At 43.5% G+C, this 20,568-nt stretch overlaps 1 protein-coding gene across 13 annotated transcripts in view; it reads left to right on the forward strand.

Annotated features, from left to right (window-relative positions):
• SBF2 (SET binding factor 2) overlaps window positions 1–20,568 on the forward strand; it is a 510,140-nt gene that overhangs the window by 304,482 nt on the left and 185,090 nt on the right. For all 13 annotated transcript variants that reach the window (XM_053274763.1, XM_053274792.1, XM_053274810.1 and 10 more), the window contains one exon: window positions 2,772–2,921. In XM_053274763.1, the coding sequence (XP_053130738.1) occupies window positions 2,772–2,921 (150 nt within the window). The remainder of the gene's footprint in view (window positions 1–2,771; window positions 2,922–20,568) is intronic.

The following is a 20,568-nucleotide window of genomic DNA, read 5'->3' on the forward strand; positions in this document are numbered from 1 at the left end:
AGGAAAGACAGGCAGTTCTGTACATACTGCCCGCTTTGAGAGAACTGCTGAAATTAAGCACCCACATTTCTATGGTGACCTCACATCTAAGACGATCAGACTGGCTTCTTCTCTTACTACAGTACTTAGCTAGAATTTTAAGACATACATGACCTTAAGAGCCATGCAAAGCCACCATACATGAACAGCCCAGTTACAGGGAAGCTACAGGAAGCCAGCCTGAGCTTCCCTCTTGTCTTAAGGAGATTTGTGATTAGAGTACTGCTTCAATTTCTGAAAGGCATACCTAGTATTTTTATAAATCTGTTAGTTATGAATGAAATAATATATAGCATGCTGAATGTGTTATAAAGCAGAGTAATTATGTTCTATTGCCTTGCCTAGCCATGCTTTTAGGCTCATTTCTCATCACTGACTTCCATATCTGAATATCATATTGAAAGCCTTTAAAGCAGGGCTGCTCAGCTTCGGCCCTCCTACAGATGTTGATGTACAGTTACCATAATCCCTGACTATTGAGCCCCTGGTGGCGCAGTGGTAAAACTGCCGCCCTGTAACCAGAAGGTTACAAGTTCGATCCTGACCAGAGGCTCAAGGTTGACTCAGCCTTCCATCCTTCTGAGGTCGGTAAAATGAGTACCCAGAATGTTGGGGGCAATATGCTAAATCATTGTAAACCGCTTAGAGAGCTCCGGCTATAAAGCGGTATATAAATGTAAGTGCTATTGCTATTGACCTCTGTGGCTGAGGATTATGGCTGTTGGCTGCTGGTTCTTCTAGACCGCTCCATAACTTTCAATAGTATCCTTGTAGACTGCTTCTCCAGGTTGGGGGCCACTGTCCTGTGTGGAGGGGAGGTTCCAGAAAGTGATGTTGGAGGACTTCTGTTCAGCTCCCCAACTGATGACCTTTGGAGTTACAAGGTTATATTATGTCCCTCATGTTTTTCAACATCTACATGAAATTGTGAAGAGAGGTAGTCAGGCAACTTGGGCTGTAGCATCACTGGCATGGAGAAAATACTCAACTGTATCTTGCTGTGTTATCTATTCCCAAAGAAGCAGAGAATATCCTGATCCAGTGTCTGAATGCAGTAATTAGCTGGATGTGAGCTAATAAGCTGAGTCTTAACCCATACAAGACAGAGATGTTTTTGGTCAGTAGGAGTCTGGGGAGAGGTGTTCAGCCTGCTTTTGATAGAGCAGCACTCCTTCTGAAGGAGCAGGCCACAGCTTGTGGATACTTCTAGACTCGGTTTTGCTCCTGGGGCCCAGGTGGCAGCCATGACCAGGAGTGTCTTCACACAGCTCCATCTGGTTCACCATTTGCAACATTTCCTGGAAAAAGATGTGGCCACTATCATTTATTCCTTGCTCACGGCTAGATTTGTCTATTGCAATATGTTCTTCATGGACTGCCCATGAAAAGCATTTGGAATCTGCAACTGATACAAAATGCAGTAGCCAAGTTGGTGTTGAGGGCTTCTTAAGGAGCCTGTTATCCCTACTTTGTTCTGTCTGCAGTGGCTTCTTGTTTGCTTCAAGGTACTGTTCAGGGTACTGATCATTACTTGTCCAAAACTGTTTAGGGCTTTAAAGGTATCTTAAGAATTGCTTGCTCCTTAAAAAGTGATTCTACCCACTTCTTCAGATCTTTGAGAATGGCTGTATTCCGTTATCTTCTCGTCTAAAGCTTGGCTGCTGCTGTGCACAGGCAGAGCTTCTTTATGGTCTCTGAAATTCTGAGCACTTTTTGTTTGTTGGTTTTAATTTTTACCCTCTAACTGTATTTCTTACAGTTGTGAGCGGCTTTGAGGCTTATGCAAAAGCAGTATAAAAATACATTTTTGTATTATTTCATGTTAGTTTTAGAAATTATATTTTAAAATACATGCCTTGTCTCAACTACAGATATAAGGCAGAATGCAACAAAATTAGATCAGTCTAAAAGAAAATCCATAAAAATACAAATGCATCAAATTGCTAAAAAGCAAGATATATGACTCCTCCCAAAACCTGTGGGAATGGCAACACTTTTAATGCTTTCTCAAAAGTCTGCAAAGCTGGACACTGGTTCATCTCACTATGCAACATATTTCCTAACTTCAAGGCCACATCCAAGAAGTCTCTACTCTAAGCACCCACAGTTGTAGGATTTGGCAGAAAAATGCTGTTTGACTATTAAATATTGAATACCGGAGAACCCGTTATTCTCAGGGGTTCCATTCTGCAGGGTTGGGGGGCAGATAGCAAATCTGCAGATAATGGGGCATATTAGGGCTTTGGTTCTTGGACTACAAAGAATAGCCCCAAATTTCCCCCAAAGGCAGTAAAGGGGCCAAATAAAGTGCCCTGCCATGCTCCACTGTCCTTTAGGACGCCAAGGATACCCCCCAAGAGTAAAATGTTCATCAAAAATGGCCAGAAATTGTCCGTAAATGACCTCCAAGGTCATTTACGGCTACACCCAACCCATGAATACACAACTGTAGCCCATTTTTGCCATCCCCCCACTGTGTATACGGAGGTTGTGTGTCCATTACCCGATCCCGGATGGTGGGTCCACAATTAACAAGGTTCTCCTGTATATAAAATTGGAGGGAACTCAAACCTTGGTGCTCAGCTTAAAAGTAGATCATTTATTTGCTACTTCAGCTAAATTTAGAAACATTACAATACAAAATGTTAGCAAAAAAGAATAAATTAGCACTTGCATTTCGGTGGAATTGGTGAATTCCATAATTTTCTAATGTTAGGTTTTCACCTCTACAGACCCTGCCTGCTGCACTAAGAGCCCTAAAAGGAAAAGCAGCGCGACAGTGTTTGACACGGGAACTAAGCCTCCATGTTCAGCAAAATCGAGCAATACTGGATCACCAGCAATTTGATTACATCGTACGAATGATGAACTGTACTTTACAGGTACTTAAAGTTACTTTTAGCTTAGGCTACTTTTAAAAATACTGAATATGACATAGAGCAGTTCACACAATTGACAATTAGGTAGGAGAAGCCTCCTACTATAATTTGGGAGCTGGGCGTGCTCCAATTGGAAACACATCCAGCTCCCAAATTTAGGAGTCTTCTCCTACTGTAATGTCAGTCATGTGAATTGCCCTAGTGTGTGTGGAAAAATAGATATTGGACAATACTGCGTTTTAATTCTGATATATATGAAACATAACTTAAAATTATATTCTTTATAATCAACATGGGATTTATTACCGTCGATGCAAGAATGTGCTCTTGAGAGGCCAAGGAGCTTTCCTATCAGTTGTCTGTATAACACAAATAAGATAGTTATTTGTTGCAGGGCTATCCACCAGCCATCTTTCTATAGTACCCTTTGTTTTACAGAGATTTAGTATGTCCCTAGTACTCAGTTAGCAGTACTTTGTTGCTAGAAAATCCTCTAGTTAGTGAATATGTTGCAATTATAAGTACTTTCTTGAGTATACACCTTTGCAAGTGCTACAGGCACCTTCTAGCTAGTAGATGCAAAAAAAAAAAGGACTAGAACAAGAAACTAATTTATTTATTTTATTTATTTAACATATTTTTATACCGCCTAAAACTTGCATCTCTGGACGGTTTGTTTGTTTGTTTGTTTGTTTGTTTGTTTGTTTGTTTATTGTTAAATTCATACCCCACCTTTCATTAAGAAAATCTCAAGGCAGCTTTACAATTAAAATCTCAAGGCGGTTTACAATTAAAACAATTTAAAATCATTTAAACATTAAAATCATTAACATTAAAATCATTTAAAACCAACATTAAAAATTAAAACCATACGTCTGATTAAAAGCTTGGCTGAATAAATGTATCTTCAGTGCCTTTTTAAACATTGCCAGAGACGGGGAGGCTCTTATTTCAACAGGCAGCAATGAAGAAGGCCCGTTCCTGAGTAGCCTCCAAACAAGTTGGCGTCCACCACAGATGAATCTCTCCAGATGATCTTAACAGGCGGTGGGGCTCATGGTGAAGAAAATGTTCTCTTAAATACCCAGGCCCTAAGCTGTTTAGGGCTGGTGGTATTAATAATAATAATAATAATAATAATAATAAATTATTAATGTGATATTTCTGTTTGGTCAATGACTGTAAATAAAATTACAATTACAATTACAATTAATGTGATAATAGGCTGCCAAAAATTCAGAATGTACCAGAAAATGGGTTTATTAACATAATTTACATGTTCTACATAGAACTACTACACACATTTAAAATCATATCATGAAAACATTCCTCTGCAGACAGCAATATAATACAAAATCACATAAAGGAACATATAAAAATGTCCCTGAACAGTCAAAGTAGGCTCACAGTGAGCCAAAATCCTTAGGAAGACCGAATGCATTTCCACCAAACAATAAGAAGTCTTTTCAAAGTGTAAGAGTCCTTTTCAATGGGTCATTTCCAACAGGTCAGATGCATTTCGACATAGGTGTTCTTCAGTGACCTGTACCTTCATAAAAACATCACTTTTACAGACTTCTGTAGACAAACAACCCAATTATAAGAAAGTTGCTATGATCCCCACACAATCCCTATGCTCATCAGTGGGTGGAAAGAATAAAACAAGCTTACCGATTATCTTGACTCATACATTGGTACACTGTTCCTCCTGTGTATAAGCCCCCCCCACTCTTTCTCTATAGAAAAGATTTTATAATAGAAAAGTTTAAAAGTGAATGTTTATCAACTTAAAATGTAATCTCCTTTTACCAAGTTAAAAGCAGTGTTCCCTTTAATTTCCACTATCAGTGAATGGAAAGATTTATGTTCTGGGTAGCAGTATCAATTTAGTGTGTGCACACATTACAGCAACACACACAGATACAGAAACCAAAGGTATGTGGTGTGCATAGTGTGCCACACAAAAACTTTGATGCCCCCCCTTAAATATTCTGTGCCAGAAGAGCTGCTGCCGCCTCCTGTCCTCCTCCCCCTCCATCAGTGCTGTCCCTAGGGGTGTGCAGGGCTGGGGGTAAATCAGCATTGCAGGGCCCCTTAACATTTCAAATAAATAAAATTTATTTTTTGAATAATAATTTAAATAATATTTATTATTTTATGTAAAACCAAGTCACAAACATACACAGTTTAACACTGCAGAGATGCACCTAGTTAAATTTACAAAACTCCCACTGATACACTCTTTTCCTTCCCACCCCACACACCTCCCTCTGTACGTACATACATACACACACAGACACATCCCTCTGATGCACTTCTTTCCTTCTCACGCCACACAATTACCTCTACATACACAGACACACAAATCCCTCTGATGCACACACCTCGCTCCACAGGCTACAAACACACACCTACAGTCTACACACACAGTGTCTTTTCCCTTCTTCTCCTCAGTACTCCCGTGACCTCCACTTGTCTGTCTCTTTTAAAGTTTTAAAAACACAATGCAGAAATAGGTTTGAATTTACCAAAGCAACATATAGCAATAGCAATAGCGAGGGGCGTAACAAGGTTGGAGGGGGCCCAGAGACAAGATTTTAAAATGGGCCCCCCCACCTGCCATCACCGCCTACCACAAAGCGGGGACTGGGCAGACAGGCGGCACAAAGCGGGGAGCGGGCGGGCGGCACAAAGCGGGGACTGGGCAGGCGGGTGGCACAAAGCGGGGACTGGGCGGACAGGCGGCACAAAGCGGGGACTGGGTGGGCGGGTGGCACAAAGCGGGGACTGGGCGGACAGGCGGCACAAAGCGGGGAGCGGGCGGGCGGCACAAAGCGGGGACTGGGCGGACAGGCGGCACAAAGCGGGGAGCGGGCGGACAGGCGGCACAAAGCGGGGAGCGGGTGGACAGGCGGCACAAAGCGGGGAGCGGGTGGACAGGCGGCACAAAGCGGGGACCGGGTGGGCGGGTGGCACAAAGCGGGGACCGGGTGGGCGGGTGGCACAAAGCGGGGACCAGGCGGACAGGCGGGCAGCACAAAGCGGGGACTGGATGGGTGGGTGGCACAAAGCGGGGACTGGGCGGACAGGCGGCACAAAGCGGGGAGCGGGCGGGCGGCACAAAGCGGGGACTGGGCGGGCGGGTGGCACAAAGCGGGGACTGGGCGGGCGGGTGGCACAAAGCGGGGATCAGGCGGACAGGCAGGCAGCACAAAGCGGGGACCAGGCGGGCGGGCAAAGCACGGGCCAGGAGGAGGAAAGCCGGCCCAGCCAGGAACCGCGGCCGTGGAGAGGCAGCCATGCGGACGGGCGGGCGGGGACCATGCGGGCGGGGGAGGAAAGCAAGGACCATGTGGGTGGCCAGGGAGGGGAAAGGAGAATGGGGAACCATGCGGGCAGGGAGGGGGAAGGAGAGTGGGGGACCTCCACTTCCAGCGGCGACCTCCTCTTCCTTCCTCGGCAGCACGTGCTAGGCAGCAGCAGCAGCTGAGCATGCACGTTTCTCTGCACCAGCAGCAGCCAATGGGTGGGGAAAGAGGAGGAGCCCCGTCGGCCACAGAAGTAGGCAAAAGGGTGGAGGGTGGGTGGAGGCAGCAGCAGGCAGGAAATACGGCGCTCCGGAACAAAGGTGGAATTTTTAAAAAACATTTTTTAAAAATACACTTAATCGAGGAAGCTGGGGCCAGCGCTGGGTGGGGGAGGCACGTGACATGTCTCTCGGGTGCCCCCTAAGCTGTGGGGCCCCCAGACAACTGTCTCCCCTTGCCCGATCATCGTTACGCGCCTGGCAATAGCACTTACATTTATATATCGCTCTATAGCTGGAAGCTCTCTAAGCGGTTTACAATGATTTAGCATATTGCCCCCAACATTCTGGGTACTCATTTTACCGACCTCGGAAGGATGAGTCAACCTTGAGCCCCTGGTCAGGATTGAACTTGCAACCTTCTGGTTACAGGGCAGCAGTTTTACCACTGTGCCACCAGGGGCTCTGAAAAAGCTCCCAAGCTTTTTGCTCTTGCCAGCCAGGTTTGTGCAGTGCACACAAAAAATTAGCCACATTTTGCTGCAGAGAGCACAGAGATCAGCTGAGTACCTTTGCAGAGTGATAATGAGTAACTTAAACTTTGCCATACACTGTGGGAGAGAATCAGGAAGTAATTAACCGCCTGCTCCCTGCTGGAGGATCGCAAAGTACGTTTATCAGGCATTAGCATACCTGAAAGCTGTAAATGATCTGCAAGGGTTAGAATGCATTTCTTGTTCTCTAGGAATAGAAAATGTAAAAAGCATCACTGTGGAAGAAAATTATCAGCTAAAACTGCGGTCAGCCAGGGAGCTGGGGAGGACAGGGATCGGTTGGGGAGGGCAGAGAGCTCCTGGCAGAAGTCGCTGCCCATCCCTGGCTTTCCATCCTCCTGTCCTCCTCCTCCCTCCATCTCTGCCTTCCGTAGTCCTCTGGCTGCAGCGCGCCACCTCCCTCCCCGCCCCAGCCAGAACTGGTGAAGGCCGGGCTGGTGAGGGAGGGAGGGAGGGAGGAGGAGGCAGAGACGGCCATCCGGCTGGGGAGAGGGGGAAATGGGGCAGTGTTCCCCAGCTGGGGAGAGGGGTCGGACGGCAGAACAAAACTGCTGCATGGGGGCCTGGGGGAAGGTGATCACGCGCATGCGCATGCACATGCCTTAGAGGGAACAGTGATTACAAGGGCCATAGAGTGAGTCACACCAATCCTCTTTTAAATATACTCCCAAGGGCTTTCAGCTGTTCCTTGTAAATCAAATCATTACCATTGCTCAAAAGGTGGGTTTTTTTAAAAGGGACCATATTATGATTTTCACTAAAAGGGGAAAAGCCTATAAAAGTATAAAAATGTGGTCTACATCATAAGAAACCAATATATATATACCCAGTAACTACTAAATTACAATGTTGACAACAATACACATGCTAAAAGACCTACCTGTTCGGCCTGGCCTTCCAGTGCTCTTAAATTGTTTTAAAGGGTCTTTGATGTTTGTGAACCACCCTGAGCTATTTTGTAAGGGTGGTCTAAAAATTGAACAAACAAACAAATAAATAAATAAATAAATAAAATTTTAAAAGGCTCAAATAGTATAAAAAGAACTACCCATCATCACTGCATATATAATACACATCATTAGAATTAACAGCCATGTTACTAAAAAAACAAGACAAGGATTCTAAAATTGCAATGGCAAGGAAACCAAGATGGATATAATTAGTGCATGTAAAACCTACTACATAGCTGCTCTGTGTAGCTATGTAGTAGGTTAGGGTTGACAACAGTGTTGACAACAACAATGTAATTGGTACAACAGTGTACCAATGTGTGAGTCAAACTAAACGATAAGCTTGTTTTATTCTTTCCACTCATTGATGAGGATAGGCATTGTATGGAGATCACAGCAATTTTCATATAATTTGGTTGTTTGTCTACAGAAGTCTGTAAAAGTGATGTATTTATGAAGGTACGGGTCACTGAGGAACGAATACGGAAGTCCCAGAATGACCCAGATATTCTCTGGAACAACACGAAGGGACCACATAACTCCAGTTTTAAAAGAACTGCACTGGCTGCCGATATGATTCCGGGTGAAATACAAAGTGCTGGTTAACCTATAAAGTCCTCAACGGTTTGGGTCCAGGCCATTTAAGAGAGCTCGTCCTTTGTCATAAACCCTGGCACCTGTTACGATCTTCTGGAGAGGTCTGGTTATGGTTGCCACTGACTCATTTGGTGGCGACCCAGGACCAGGCTTTCTCTGTGGCTGTCACAGGGCTTTGGAATATGCTCCCTGCTAGGATAAGAGCATCTCCTTCTCTGTTTGTTTTCAGGAAGAACGTCAAGACTCTCCTGTTTTCGCAGGCTTTTAATTAGAATTAATTTTAAGAACTTGCTTTAATAACTATTTTATTCTATTTTTATTGTGTCTTATATTTTAATCTATGACTTTTAAATATTTTAAATTTTGTACACTGCCTAGAGATGTACATATCAGGCAGTATAAAAATATAATAAATAAATTAAATTAAATTAAATTAATATACCCATTTTCAGGTACATTCTGAATTTTTGGCAGCCTATTATTACATTCGTTTCTCTTTCTGGTCTTTTGGCGGGGGGCATCTACATTCTTCTTTGGATCAGCAATAAACCCTATTTTGTGTTGTGTTTACTTTACCTTCTAGTTAGTGCCTGTGACATTATTAGTGAAAGATTTTTTGGTTTTTTTTTAGTGTTTAATGCTTGAAGGAACACCTTGCTTCTTGCTACATAATTCAAGTGCAGGAGAATATTTTGGCAGAGCCTGAACTTCTGTACTGTAGTATTAAATAAGAATATTTAGTTGGCTTGAATCATATTATTAAGAAACTTGAGTAATGGTGGTTTCCTTTGACCTTGGGGTATTTTTTCTATACAAATGAGATTTTGCCAAATAACAATTGGCTTACAAAACACACAGATTTCCTCCTGTGCAATTGTCTGCCACTCAAAAGCAATATCTGCTCATAAAACTCTTTTTAATTTAGAATATAGGAATAATTAGTTGACTAGCTGTATTTGAAACTATTCTTATTTCAAAACAAGCAACTTTATGAAAACATTACATCAGGATTGGAAAATCTACATGTGTATTTCAGGACATATCTATTTGAAGGCGCTGGCAGTGTTTTAGTATCCTCCATCATGCAAAATCCACATGAAATTTTAGCTACAGTAAAAGGTTTTCCATATGTATTCCAGAGGAGTAACTACAAACCTATATGTCTATTGCAAAGTTATACATTAGAATTGGTTTTCAATTAAAATGTGCCGGAGTACAAGAATACATTTAGTGCTCTAGGTATGCCATTATTAACTTTCTTTAAAATGGTTTAAGAAACATATGTAAATATACAGTACAGGTGCACCTCGATATTTGCAGGGTTCCATTCCGGTCTGCAGCTGTGAATATGGAAACCGTGAATATCGAGTTAAGGGAACCTATGGGATCACAGGGGTTATGTTCCTGGTCAGCTGAAAATCGGCCAGATTTCACGAGGCGAGCTTCTTACCTTTCTCTGCTGTGGCTGCACATCGGCCGGAAATCAGTGGTCCGTCCCCCCGCTCCCCGCTTCTATTTTTTCACAAAGACGGAAGCCATTTTGTGGCTCTATTGAAGAAAATGGTGGCCAGAAATTACCTCCATGGTAATTTCCAGCCACCTCCGACCTGTGAATAAAATAGGTCAGCATGTGTTTCCCCCCACCCACATATGCCGAGGGCGGGTGTCTTTTTCCCGGCGGTGGATTCGTGAATCCGCAGGTATGAAATCTGCAGATAACAAGGACCACCTGTATGTATATGCAAAGAATCTATCAGCTTCACTATGTGGGAGAGTTTGTAATTAGCATTCTTCACAGAATGCCTATAGCATTCTCTCCAGTAATGCATAGTTTCAAAAGAAGCTGAACTGGTTTGTTGTTTTTGACATAGCCATTTTAGCTGCTGAAGAGACAAACTGCTGTTCTGTGCATATCATTTCTTTGAATCCCATCCAACCATAAGATATACTGGGACAGATATACTGGAATTCAAATAAAAACAACTGGCACTGTAATTATTCAAATGAGTAATTATTTCCAAACACCCCAAATAACTATCTCATGCCTTTAAAAAAGCTGTAGCTCAATAATAGTATTTTATCAATGCTAACCATGTCTGCACTCAATCAAAGGTTTAAGAGACATAAAATTAAAATATTTGGTGGAGAGGTTTATGGGATAAAACACTGGGGCTGTCTGGCTTAGTGAGCGTCATTTTGGTGTTATATCAAAATAATATAGGAAGAAGACCCTGAGCGTGGGAGTTCAGTGTGTATCTGTCTAATAAACTCTGATTCACAGCCCTATCAAAATCAATCTTTGAAAGTGAAAAGTGTGTTTAGGCTGTAAAAATTAATGTACCATAACTGTGTAATAAATGACTTACATGGGAAAGAAAGCATATAACAATACAGAAAGAGAGCATTGACTCAGAAGCATGTAGAAAGTCATCTTTTGGGTACTTGTAAAGTAAAGAGAGAATTTCAACCAGCTGAATTTCAACCAGATTAAACAAAATAAATTGAAATATTCACATCATATCATTGTAGATTGCAATCCATTAACATTTATTTTTTTCTTGAACCCATCCAGTCCTAGAAGCTCCGGGACTGTTCCAGTAAATATAATTAACACCAGACAATGAAAAATACAAATGTCTAAAAAGCCTGCCCAATCCTCTTCCATTTTAGCAAATCTCTTCTTACTTGCAGCCTTGCCTCTTACCCAAAGGAAGCCCTTGGCTTCTCCCCACATGGTTGTGTGGCTTGGAGATCATTGCCACAACAAACAGTTTGTCTGTGGATTTGTGCTTTTATCAATTTTCAATATGTTTGCAAAAAAACCCTCTCACCTAAAAAGTCAATGCCAAGAATATTTTAATAGTCTTTCCTGCTCTTCTGTTTCTGTAAATCATAAATAAAAAGCTTCTGGAAATTAGACCTTCAGATCCATGGCATTTAGGCTTGTTTCCGTGTTCTAGGTCAGAGGTGGGCAGACTTCAGGCTTGCATGATCTACTTTTGGTTTCTACTAGCCTTGGCATCTATCCTACCACAGCCTGTCACAAAATGGCAGCTCAAGGAGCTGGAGCCTGTTGCAATTATTTGTATGGAGCCATACAATTATTTGCTGCATCCAGTGAGCCATACAATGGAGTGATCCTCATATCCAGGAATAAATTCACGTCTGAGGTATTATAGATACTGGTTAGATCCTAACTTCCCTAAGCAGAATGAAACTCATGCAAGGAATCTTTTGCATCTCCTCCCTGCAGCAGCCCTCTTTGCCCTTGAAGTCAGGGACCCTCAAAAGGTGTATGGGATGAGGCGGGGCTGCAGGTGGGGGGGATCCTCATAAATCAGGCATAGAATATAGAACCTTCTGCAAGTGAAGTTCTGCTTGCAGAAGGTTCCTGCAATCAATTTCTGGAGATTTCTCCATGCCCTATCCCACTGAACCTCAAGAGAGGCTTCAGAGGTGCAATGGGCTACTGTGGGATGGGGCAGGGAAGATCCCTTACACAACTTTCATTCTGTAGACACAAATTCTGGATCCAACCCTAAAAATGTACAAGAGCTACCAAAAAATAATAAAACCTGGTCACAGTAAACCAATTAACAATCCTACTTTAATTGAAGGAGTACTTCAGCTCAGTACTGAGCTCATGTTGGTCCTTATTACATCAAGTTCCCCATGTCAAACTATATTTACGTCAGGGACAGAGCTATAATAGAGCAAGGTGAGACAGTTGTCTGGGGGCCCACTGCCTCGAGGGGGCCACCCAGAGATAGGTCACATGACTCCCCTGCCCGCCCAGGCTTTATTTCATTATTTACTGTTTTAATTCTTGAAAAAAATAGTTCTTTTTGCGCCACGTGGCCCGCACCGCCATATCCAACCTTCCCTTCTCCTTCCCCCACACTCTTTTACTTTGTGTCACTGTAGGCTCCTCCTCATTCTTCCCCTTCGCTCTCATTGGTTGGGCGCCGCACGTGAGTGGCACATGATCCCATCCTCAGCTCACACAGGTGGGAATTTTTCGAGGCTGCTCTCTTAGCCTTTGCACTTTGCTGTTTGTTCCTTCCCTGCCTTGCTGCTGCCACAGCCTGCTAGACTACTAGGAAGACTGGGAGAGAGACACGAGAGATTACACAGACAACACAAAAGAACACATGAAGCCCCCCTCCTCCTCAGGTAGTTAGCATTCCCACTGCCACTGAGTAGGGGCGCGGGCAGGAGGTAGGCTACTGGTAGCCTTAACAGGGGTGGGGTGGGGGCATGTGAGATACAAGGGGGCCGGGGGGGGGGCATAAAAACCCAAACTTTCTCCCGCCCGACTGTGTGTCAGCTTTATGAGCCCAGAGCCCGGCTAGTGCATAACTTTGCAATCACACAAGAGCTGCTATTTACTGCCACACTCAGCCTGCCAGTGCCACGGATTTCATCAACATCGGATTAAAAAAATAATATTTATCCCTACATGCAGGGAAATGGTGAATGAATGCGAAAGACCTGATGATCGAGATTTAGCCGCTGGCGTCAGGGTGTGGCGAGGGGAATGCTGATATTGCCGAACAGAATATACGAGGGCGAGGCAGGCTCCATAAAATGTTATAACCGGGGAAGGACCACCGAGGTGAGGGCCAACCGCTAGTTCCTCCTGCTACTGCTGCCCTAAAGCCAGTGTGTGTCCACTCCACCCCACCCCACCACTGCTGCAGCCACCCACCCACGCGAGCGACCCAACCTGGCCGGCAGCAAGTGCCATTTCTCCCCCAAATGTGCCCGGCCTTGCAGTGCTGCTGCATGCAGCAGTTAGTTTGTATTTCCCTCTCTGCTGGTAGATCCAGCCTTGTCATTTGCCCACTGTTGCTTCCCACACTAACATGGTGTGTTACGTACCTGCTTTTGTTAGGGAAACTCAATTAACTTCCAAGAAGTGTGTGGAAGATTTTGCAGCCTTGCGTGGAAATAAGCGCCATGGGGAAGTGTGGTGTTTGTATACAAGTAAATCTGTCCAGATACTCCTCCGAGAATAAACTCGCACTCTTAGTATGGGGAATTGTGAGTCAGACACCTTAGTCTAAGACTAAGAACTTTCTCCTTTGTTGCCAACTTCTGCCCTGTCCTGCCTCAGTCCGACACCGCTGCTGGAGGGAGAGCCGAGGAAAGGCAGGTGGTGGCCGGGGACCAAGGTAAGAGGCTACCCGGTGCAGAGGCAGCTGGCTTGTTGGGACACTCGCCCCTCTCCCTCACTCCCTGCAACCTGGTAGTGAAATTGCAAATAGCTGGCTCCAGGAAAGAGGGGCTGCTCTTCTGCTGCAGACATCCATTGAGATGACCAGAATAGTCCCTCGAGTGCCTTTTGTTATACGCGCCCCCTAATTTTTTTATCCCCCAGCACCCTCCTCCTCCTCCTCCCACACAAAAATGCATTATTAATGCAAAGACTGTCTTGATTTTAGCTCCTTTTATACTGTTGTAGGAATGTTAATGTCTGATGCAAGGCAAAGAACACTATCGATATATCACTACTACTGTTGCTATTATCATTATTATTTATTATTATGTTCAGGGTTTTTCAGGGACCTTCAAGTGTGGGAGATTGTGTTCCCATTAGTGGACTTTGCACTAAACTCCAGCTGGGTACCCTGCAATTTTGCCTTTATTATCTATTGTTGAGCTTCATATTTGTGCTGTAGTCCCAAAATAAGTGTTACAAGAAGGATCTTTGCTCAGAATGAGGGGGTGGGCTGCTTTATGCTAAAGGCTTAAATAGCAAGTGCAACTTTTGAGTTTGATGCAAATAGTGCCTCCAAGCTCTCATCAAGGTTGGTGAAACAGTTTAATGTTGCAAAAATTTCAAAGCCATGTCGTTTGGTGATGAGAAATCCCATATAGCTGCTATTTGATATGGTGGGCTCATTGCTTAAGTAAGGTAGCCTAGAAGCTGCATTATGTTTTCATACGGTGAGATGTCTTGGAAGTGGATGAGGGGAATGCCAAAATGGGATTCACTTAATGGATATGTGATTACTATGACCAATATTCTGATTAACTCCCCCAAGGAATGCTGTTACATAAACACTAGCTTCAGTGTGTTTCTAATCACAAAGGAGATTAACACTTTCTAAATATACTGGGCACAGGCATGGTCATGATCCCTCATCCCTGATTCTGTTGTATTAGTTGGTTCTGCTGTTATTTACACCTTGTAACCAGTTGGGATAGTTAGCAGAGACATCGGGCCAGGACAAGGAGAAGAAGGCAGTGAGGGGCCCATTTTAAAATCTCGTCTCTGGGCCCACTCCAACCTTGCTACACCCCTGATTTACTTATTACTGATGTATTAGCTTGTCTATATGCAGATAGACAAACCATTTTAAACATGAAAGCCAGATTATTTTTATGAGTACCATTTCAATAATGGGGCAGCACTGTTCACAACAAAGGCTTGCTCCTGAATAGGAGCAAATTTCAAACAAGCATTGCATTGTAATGGCATTTGTTGCACACCCAGGCCCAATAAGAACAAGACAAGTGTAACTGGATGAACTAGGGCCACTTTTATTAATAAATTACAATAACCTGCAATGAGGAACTTTACATTTAGAGTGCAGGAACCCCCTCTGTTCATCAGCCTCATAAGGAGGACTGCCCACCACAGGGTGAAGGACTAGGTGTTGATTCAGTCCAGTTCCAAGTCTGGATGTCACTACAACCGTGAGGCTTTAATCCCACTGAGGGGAGGCCAACCAGCCCCCACACCACCCAGGCCGCACAACTCTTGAGTGGTGGGCATCAGCCAGCCTCCGGGTAGGGGCGGATCCCAGCCCAGTGGCCGCAAAGGGCTGCAAGGGCTGTTCCTAATCTTGCCTACTCACCTCCAGTCAGACACCAAACTTAGATAACCTACCCCAACCCTCACTCACCTGCCACAAAAACAGGGCAAACCTCAGTTTAGCCCCCGCTAACTCCATCCCTCTAAAAAATTTAGTAAAACCTTGTAGCAGGTCCTGGAGGAACAAATTGTTCCCATGATTAGACAGATGAACTCTATTGCCCCGATACAAAGTACTGTCATAGGCCCAAATGTCAGGATGTGAGAGCACATGATGCCCCAAGGCCATCACAGCCCTACCAACCTCTCAGTTAACCTTCCTCCAGGATCAATTGAAACACTGAATTCCACCCTGACCATGCCAACATAACCGGGGAATCATGCACGACCGAGCAATCAACATACCCGGGAAATGGGCAGCCAAACTGCAAATCTTCAATAGCTTGCAGAATTAAGGTTTTACCATGAAGCAGCCGATATTCCCATCCAAATGCATCACCAATAGGTGGGGCACTCTACACTTGGCAATATACTCATCCAGAACAGGCATGCAGTGTCTCCAGGTCATCCTTAGATGTTCATACCAGTCTACTTTGGCCACACCAGCAAGACAACTGACTGGCCCAAAACACATAACTGTGGACAAAGATGAGCACCTGGACTAGAGAAGACGGCTGAAAAACAGAATCAGTTAGCATTTTGAAAACAGGATCCACTCACTAACATGAGAGGGGACGAATGTACCGATGGCGTGCAGATGAGCACCAATGCCCACTAGCCAGAATCTGTCCCTCGGCATCCCTGCCACAGACACAGAAGATGCAGCACCTATGCAAAAAGACTGAGTACCGAATTCTGATGGATTAAGACCCATTTTATGTAATGCATCCCATACCACAGCCCAAAATTGATTAATGGGTAAGTAGGTAGTTATCCATATGGTGAAAAAGAGAGCCCAGACCATCCCCACATACTCCAAAGTATGCAATGACAGCTGATATGGGACATAAAGATTTGGTAGCTCTTGGAGAAAGACTAATTATGGCACCTCTACTGTGGTAGTCAATTTTAGCCCGACAAATTACCATTTCCACCCCTTCACTTATTAAACACACATAACAATGCTTCAAAGCCCATGCAGATGTGTTACACTTAGAAGTGACAAGTTCACTTACCCGAAGGGCCCCCAAAAGGGCCACGAGAATGGCCACTCGGAATAGCAATACTTCAAAATTGAAAACAGATAGAATTAACATGGGTCAAAATATTGTCCAGTTTGGAGGGGGAAGTTGGTACCTGAGAATTAGGGTGAGCAGGAGATTCCCTCTCCCAACACTCCAAAGCATGGTGCATCCTAAATACAGTTGTAGAATCAGTAAACCCATTCTTTCTTTGGCAGCTCTGGAAGGCCAGAGCTGCCAACCTCCCACCAATTGACATTGGCACCAAACCCTGGTTGCGCAAGTGTATGCAGCACATGCTCCACCAGAATAGGCCAAACATAATCTAAACCAGATGAATTCCTAAATTTGCAGAACTCATGTACAGTCGCGGTAAAACGTTACCTGGTGTTAGGTGCCAAGGAGAGGCTGATAGCATGTTCAGTCTTTACCTCCGAGGGTTCCACAACTCTACCGGAAAGATTTTGGGGTTTTCCATGGCCATCAATGCAAGAGTCTGAAAATGTTACTCCTGCTTTCAAGACAGTGCATCAGCAATACTATTATCCAAACCCAGAACATGTCGCACAACAAACAAAATATGCTGCAAGCACTGTAAAGTAAAACATTTAACAAGGCACATTACCAGAAAATTGCAAGAGGTCCCAGAATTATTTATTTATTTATTTATTACATTTATAAACTGCCCCATCCAGAGACTCTGGGCGGTGTACAACAACTTTTTAAAAAGACATAAAACCCAAAATTATGTCTATAATGGACAAATTGCCACACTAGTACAGTACGATTCTCAAACTTGCAAACCCAAACATGTACAGCAACCAGAATGGAAAAAATTCTAGGAATGTCAAATCATGTGTAATACCCCAAGTAACCCAATCGAGTGGCCATCTGGCCGAACACCATTTATTCCTAAAAAACAAACCGTAACTTTGTGCCCCAGCCACATCAGAATGAACTTGCAGCTCAGGCTCTTGTAAAAATTTAGAGCACCATAGAGAAATGCCATTAAAGTCAGAAAAGAATTCAGACCAAATGGACCTCGCGAGTTACCTGAATGTGGTGATGCGGGGCATGAATACCTTTAGTCGTGTCACATAGGCATCTCAAGTAGGCCCTTCCCGGCACAATTAAGCAACACACAAAGTTTAAATTACCAATGATGCTCTGCATCTCTTTCAAAGTAATATTTTTAAGTTCCAGTAAGCTGCCAAAGAGCTGGCCCAAAGTCAAGACCTAATCAGCCGGCAGACGGCAGCATTGGGCAACAGTGTCAATTTCAGTACCCCAAAAGGTCAGGCAAGTGGCCAGACCATTGGTTTTCTCGTCAGTTAAGGGAACCCTCAGCTCCTGAGCCAATCCCTAAAAGGAGGTTATAAGGTTATCACAAATTAAGGAGCAGCCACGACCAGCAACAAGAAAATCATTAAGGACGTGCACCGCAGATTGCAAACCTGTGCTATTGTGCAGTGCCCATTCCAAAAAGGAGCCATAGTGCTCGAATGCTGAACAAGAACTAGAGCATCCCATCGGCAGTGCATGATCCATATAAAAGGATCATATAAAAGGATCACCGTCGAATGAAAAACCCAAGAGGTCAAAATCAGTAGGTGAATTGGCAAGAGCCAAAAGGCCAATTTAATATCACATTTCACCACTAAGGCCCCCACACCCTGAAAATGGACCATTTTTACCATGGGTTCAAATGAAGTATACTGAACTTGAAGTTTCCCCAAACCCGTCACCTTTTTATTAGTCTCTAAAGCATCAAGCTGAGATAGGATCCAAGCCATAACTATTTGCCCTTCATCCTCAGAAGAGGAGGAAGCTGGAGGCTCAACAGGTTGGCGAACTGGGCATTTAGAAGCTGGCGCCTTTTCTTTACCTTTAGATTTGCCAGGGCCTTTGGGAGGGGGACATAACTCCAATCACCAGTTATTTTATTCATTTATGTAATGAAATATAATCTTAAGTAAGTAATTCCGCATACACTTAATGCCCCAAATATCTCAACTCCCCCTTTTTAAAATTATATTTTATTTCATTCATATATTTGTGTGTGTGTGTGTAGTTTTTTTAGCTTCAAGTTTTATATATATATTCATTAAACTATTTATCTCCAACAGCCCCATAAATTAATGCTAATTAATCATTATAATTTATTTTCTCCCTCTTTTTTAATTTTAATTATTATCCTATCCTATAGGTGATGAAATTCCCTCAAGTAATTATACCCACTGGAATTAACTTGAGATTGTAGCAACAACATTTACCAATAAGTATCAAGGGAAAGGGTCCAACCTATTAACTACTCAAATAGAAAGAAAGCTAGAACGAAGGATAAGAATAAGCAACAGCACTCAAAAGCCAATATAAGTAACATATATAAAAAGACTAAGCAAGCAAGCAAAATGTAATGAAAAAATAGCAATAAAGAACCACAAAACCAAATGAGCGAAAAGCCCCAAACTGGAGCAGCAGACTCCTAAGCAGGAATGTGCTGGGTCACCCCTGTGGTCAGAGCTCAAGCGGAAGCTGTTCCAGAGGCTGAACCGAAGCCATCCCAGCAGCCCAGTCCAATAGTCTTTAGCAGCTGATAGCTGCCCCACCGCTCGGTGGTTCTCGCACCTGATAGCAGCTAGTACAGCCAGGAAAGGCTCCACAAACCTGCTGCTGCTTTGCACCCAGAGCAACTGAGAATGACAGAAGGGATCCGGCTGCTTAAGCAGCTGCTCCCATTGGCTGGCTTGAGTAACGTGCCAAGGGGGCCAAATTGGCAGCACCTTGTCTGTCTCAAGCACCGGGTTCACAACTCCACACCCTGCACTAGCCGGATGCTGCAGCAGGGAAAGGTTTTGTGGTTATTTTTAAAAATAATTTACAATAACCAGAAACATAGGTGATAGTACCAAGGGGAAAAAATCACATATGGTCTGGCTTCTCAAAAATGGTGACTATTAACATTAACATTATCAAATTATTATCTTAAAATTTTTAGATCAAAGTAAAGGGCTGAGTACAGTAGTTGGTAGAGCACTCTACTCACTGGCTCAAAATACTTCCTCCTTCTGCTACCTTCTTTTCAAATCCCAGGATGGGCCTTTTCTGCTCCCACCCTGGGTTTTGAAAAGCCAGAAAAAGTAGCAGAAAAAGGAAGTGTTTTGAATCAGTGAGTAGAGTGCTCTACTCACTGTACTGTGATTGATTGATTGATTGAGTGCCATCAAGTCAGTGTCGATGCTTAGCGACAAGATTCTCTCCAGGATGATATTTGGCCTTTAAGGTTTCTCAGTGGTGCATTCATTGCTGTCATAACCGAATCCATCCACCTTCTGCTGGTCATCCTCTTCTTCTCTTTCCTTCAACTTTCCCTAGCCTAATGGACTTCTCAAGGGAGCTGGGTTTTCGCATAATGTGTCCGAAGTATGATAGTTTGAGCCTGGACATTTGTGCCTCGAGTGAAAATTCTGGTTTGATCTGTTCTGTGATCTGTTTGTTTGTTTTTCTGGCTGTCCATGGTATCCTCAAAAGTTTTCTCTAGCACCAAAGTTCAAAAGCGTCAATGCTTTTTCTGTCTTGCTTCTTCAAAGTCCAGCTTTCACATCCATTGAGTGTTAAGGGGAAAACCATTGTCCAAACGATTCTAATCTTTGTAGGTATAGACATGTTACAGCATCTAAATATTCTTTCCAAGGCCTTCATTGCAACCCTACCAAGTGCTAGTCTGCAGTGTATCCTTTATTATTGATGCTCAGTCCTAAAAGGCAGAAGCTATCTACCATTTCAGTGTCTTCATTATCAATTCTGAGGCTGGCTGCTGTACCCATTGTTATTAATTTAGCCTTCTTTACATTTAGTCATAATCCAATTTTTTCACTGTGCTTCTTGACTTTCATTACTAGAGCTTGCAGGTCATCACATTCTCAGCTATCAGAGTGGTGTCATCAGCGTAGTGCAGGTTATTGATGTTTCTTTCTCCAACTTTAAAACCACACTCATCTTCTTCCAATCCAGCTTCTCTC

Source organism: Hemicordylus capensis, chromosome 1 (assembly GCF_027244095.1).
Source record: "Hemicordylus capensis ecotype Gifberg chromosome 1, rHemCap1.1.pri, whole genome shotgun sequence".
In the NCBI taxonomy this organism is placed as follows: domain Eukaryota; kingdom Metazoa; phylum Chordata; class Lepidosauria; order Squamata; family Cordylidae; genus Hemicordylus; species Hemicordylus capensis.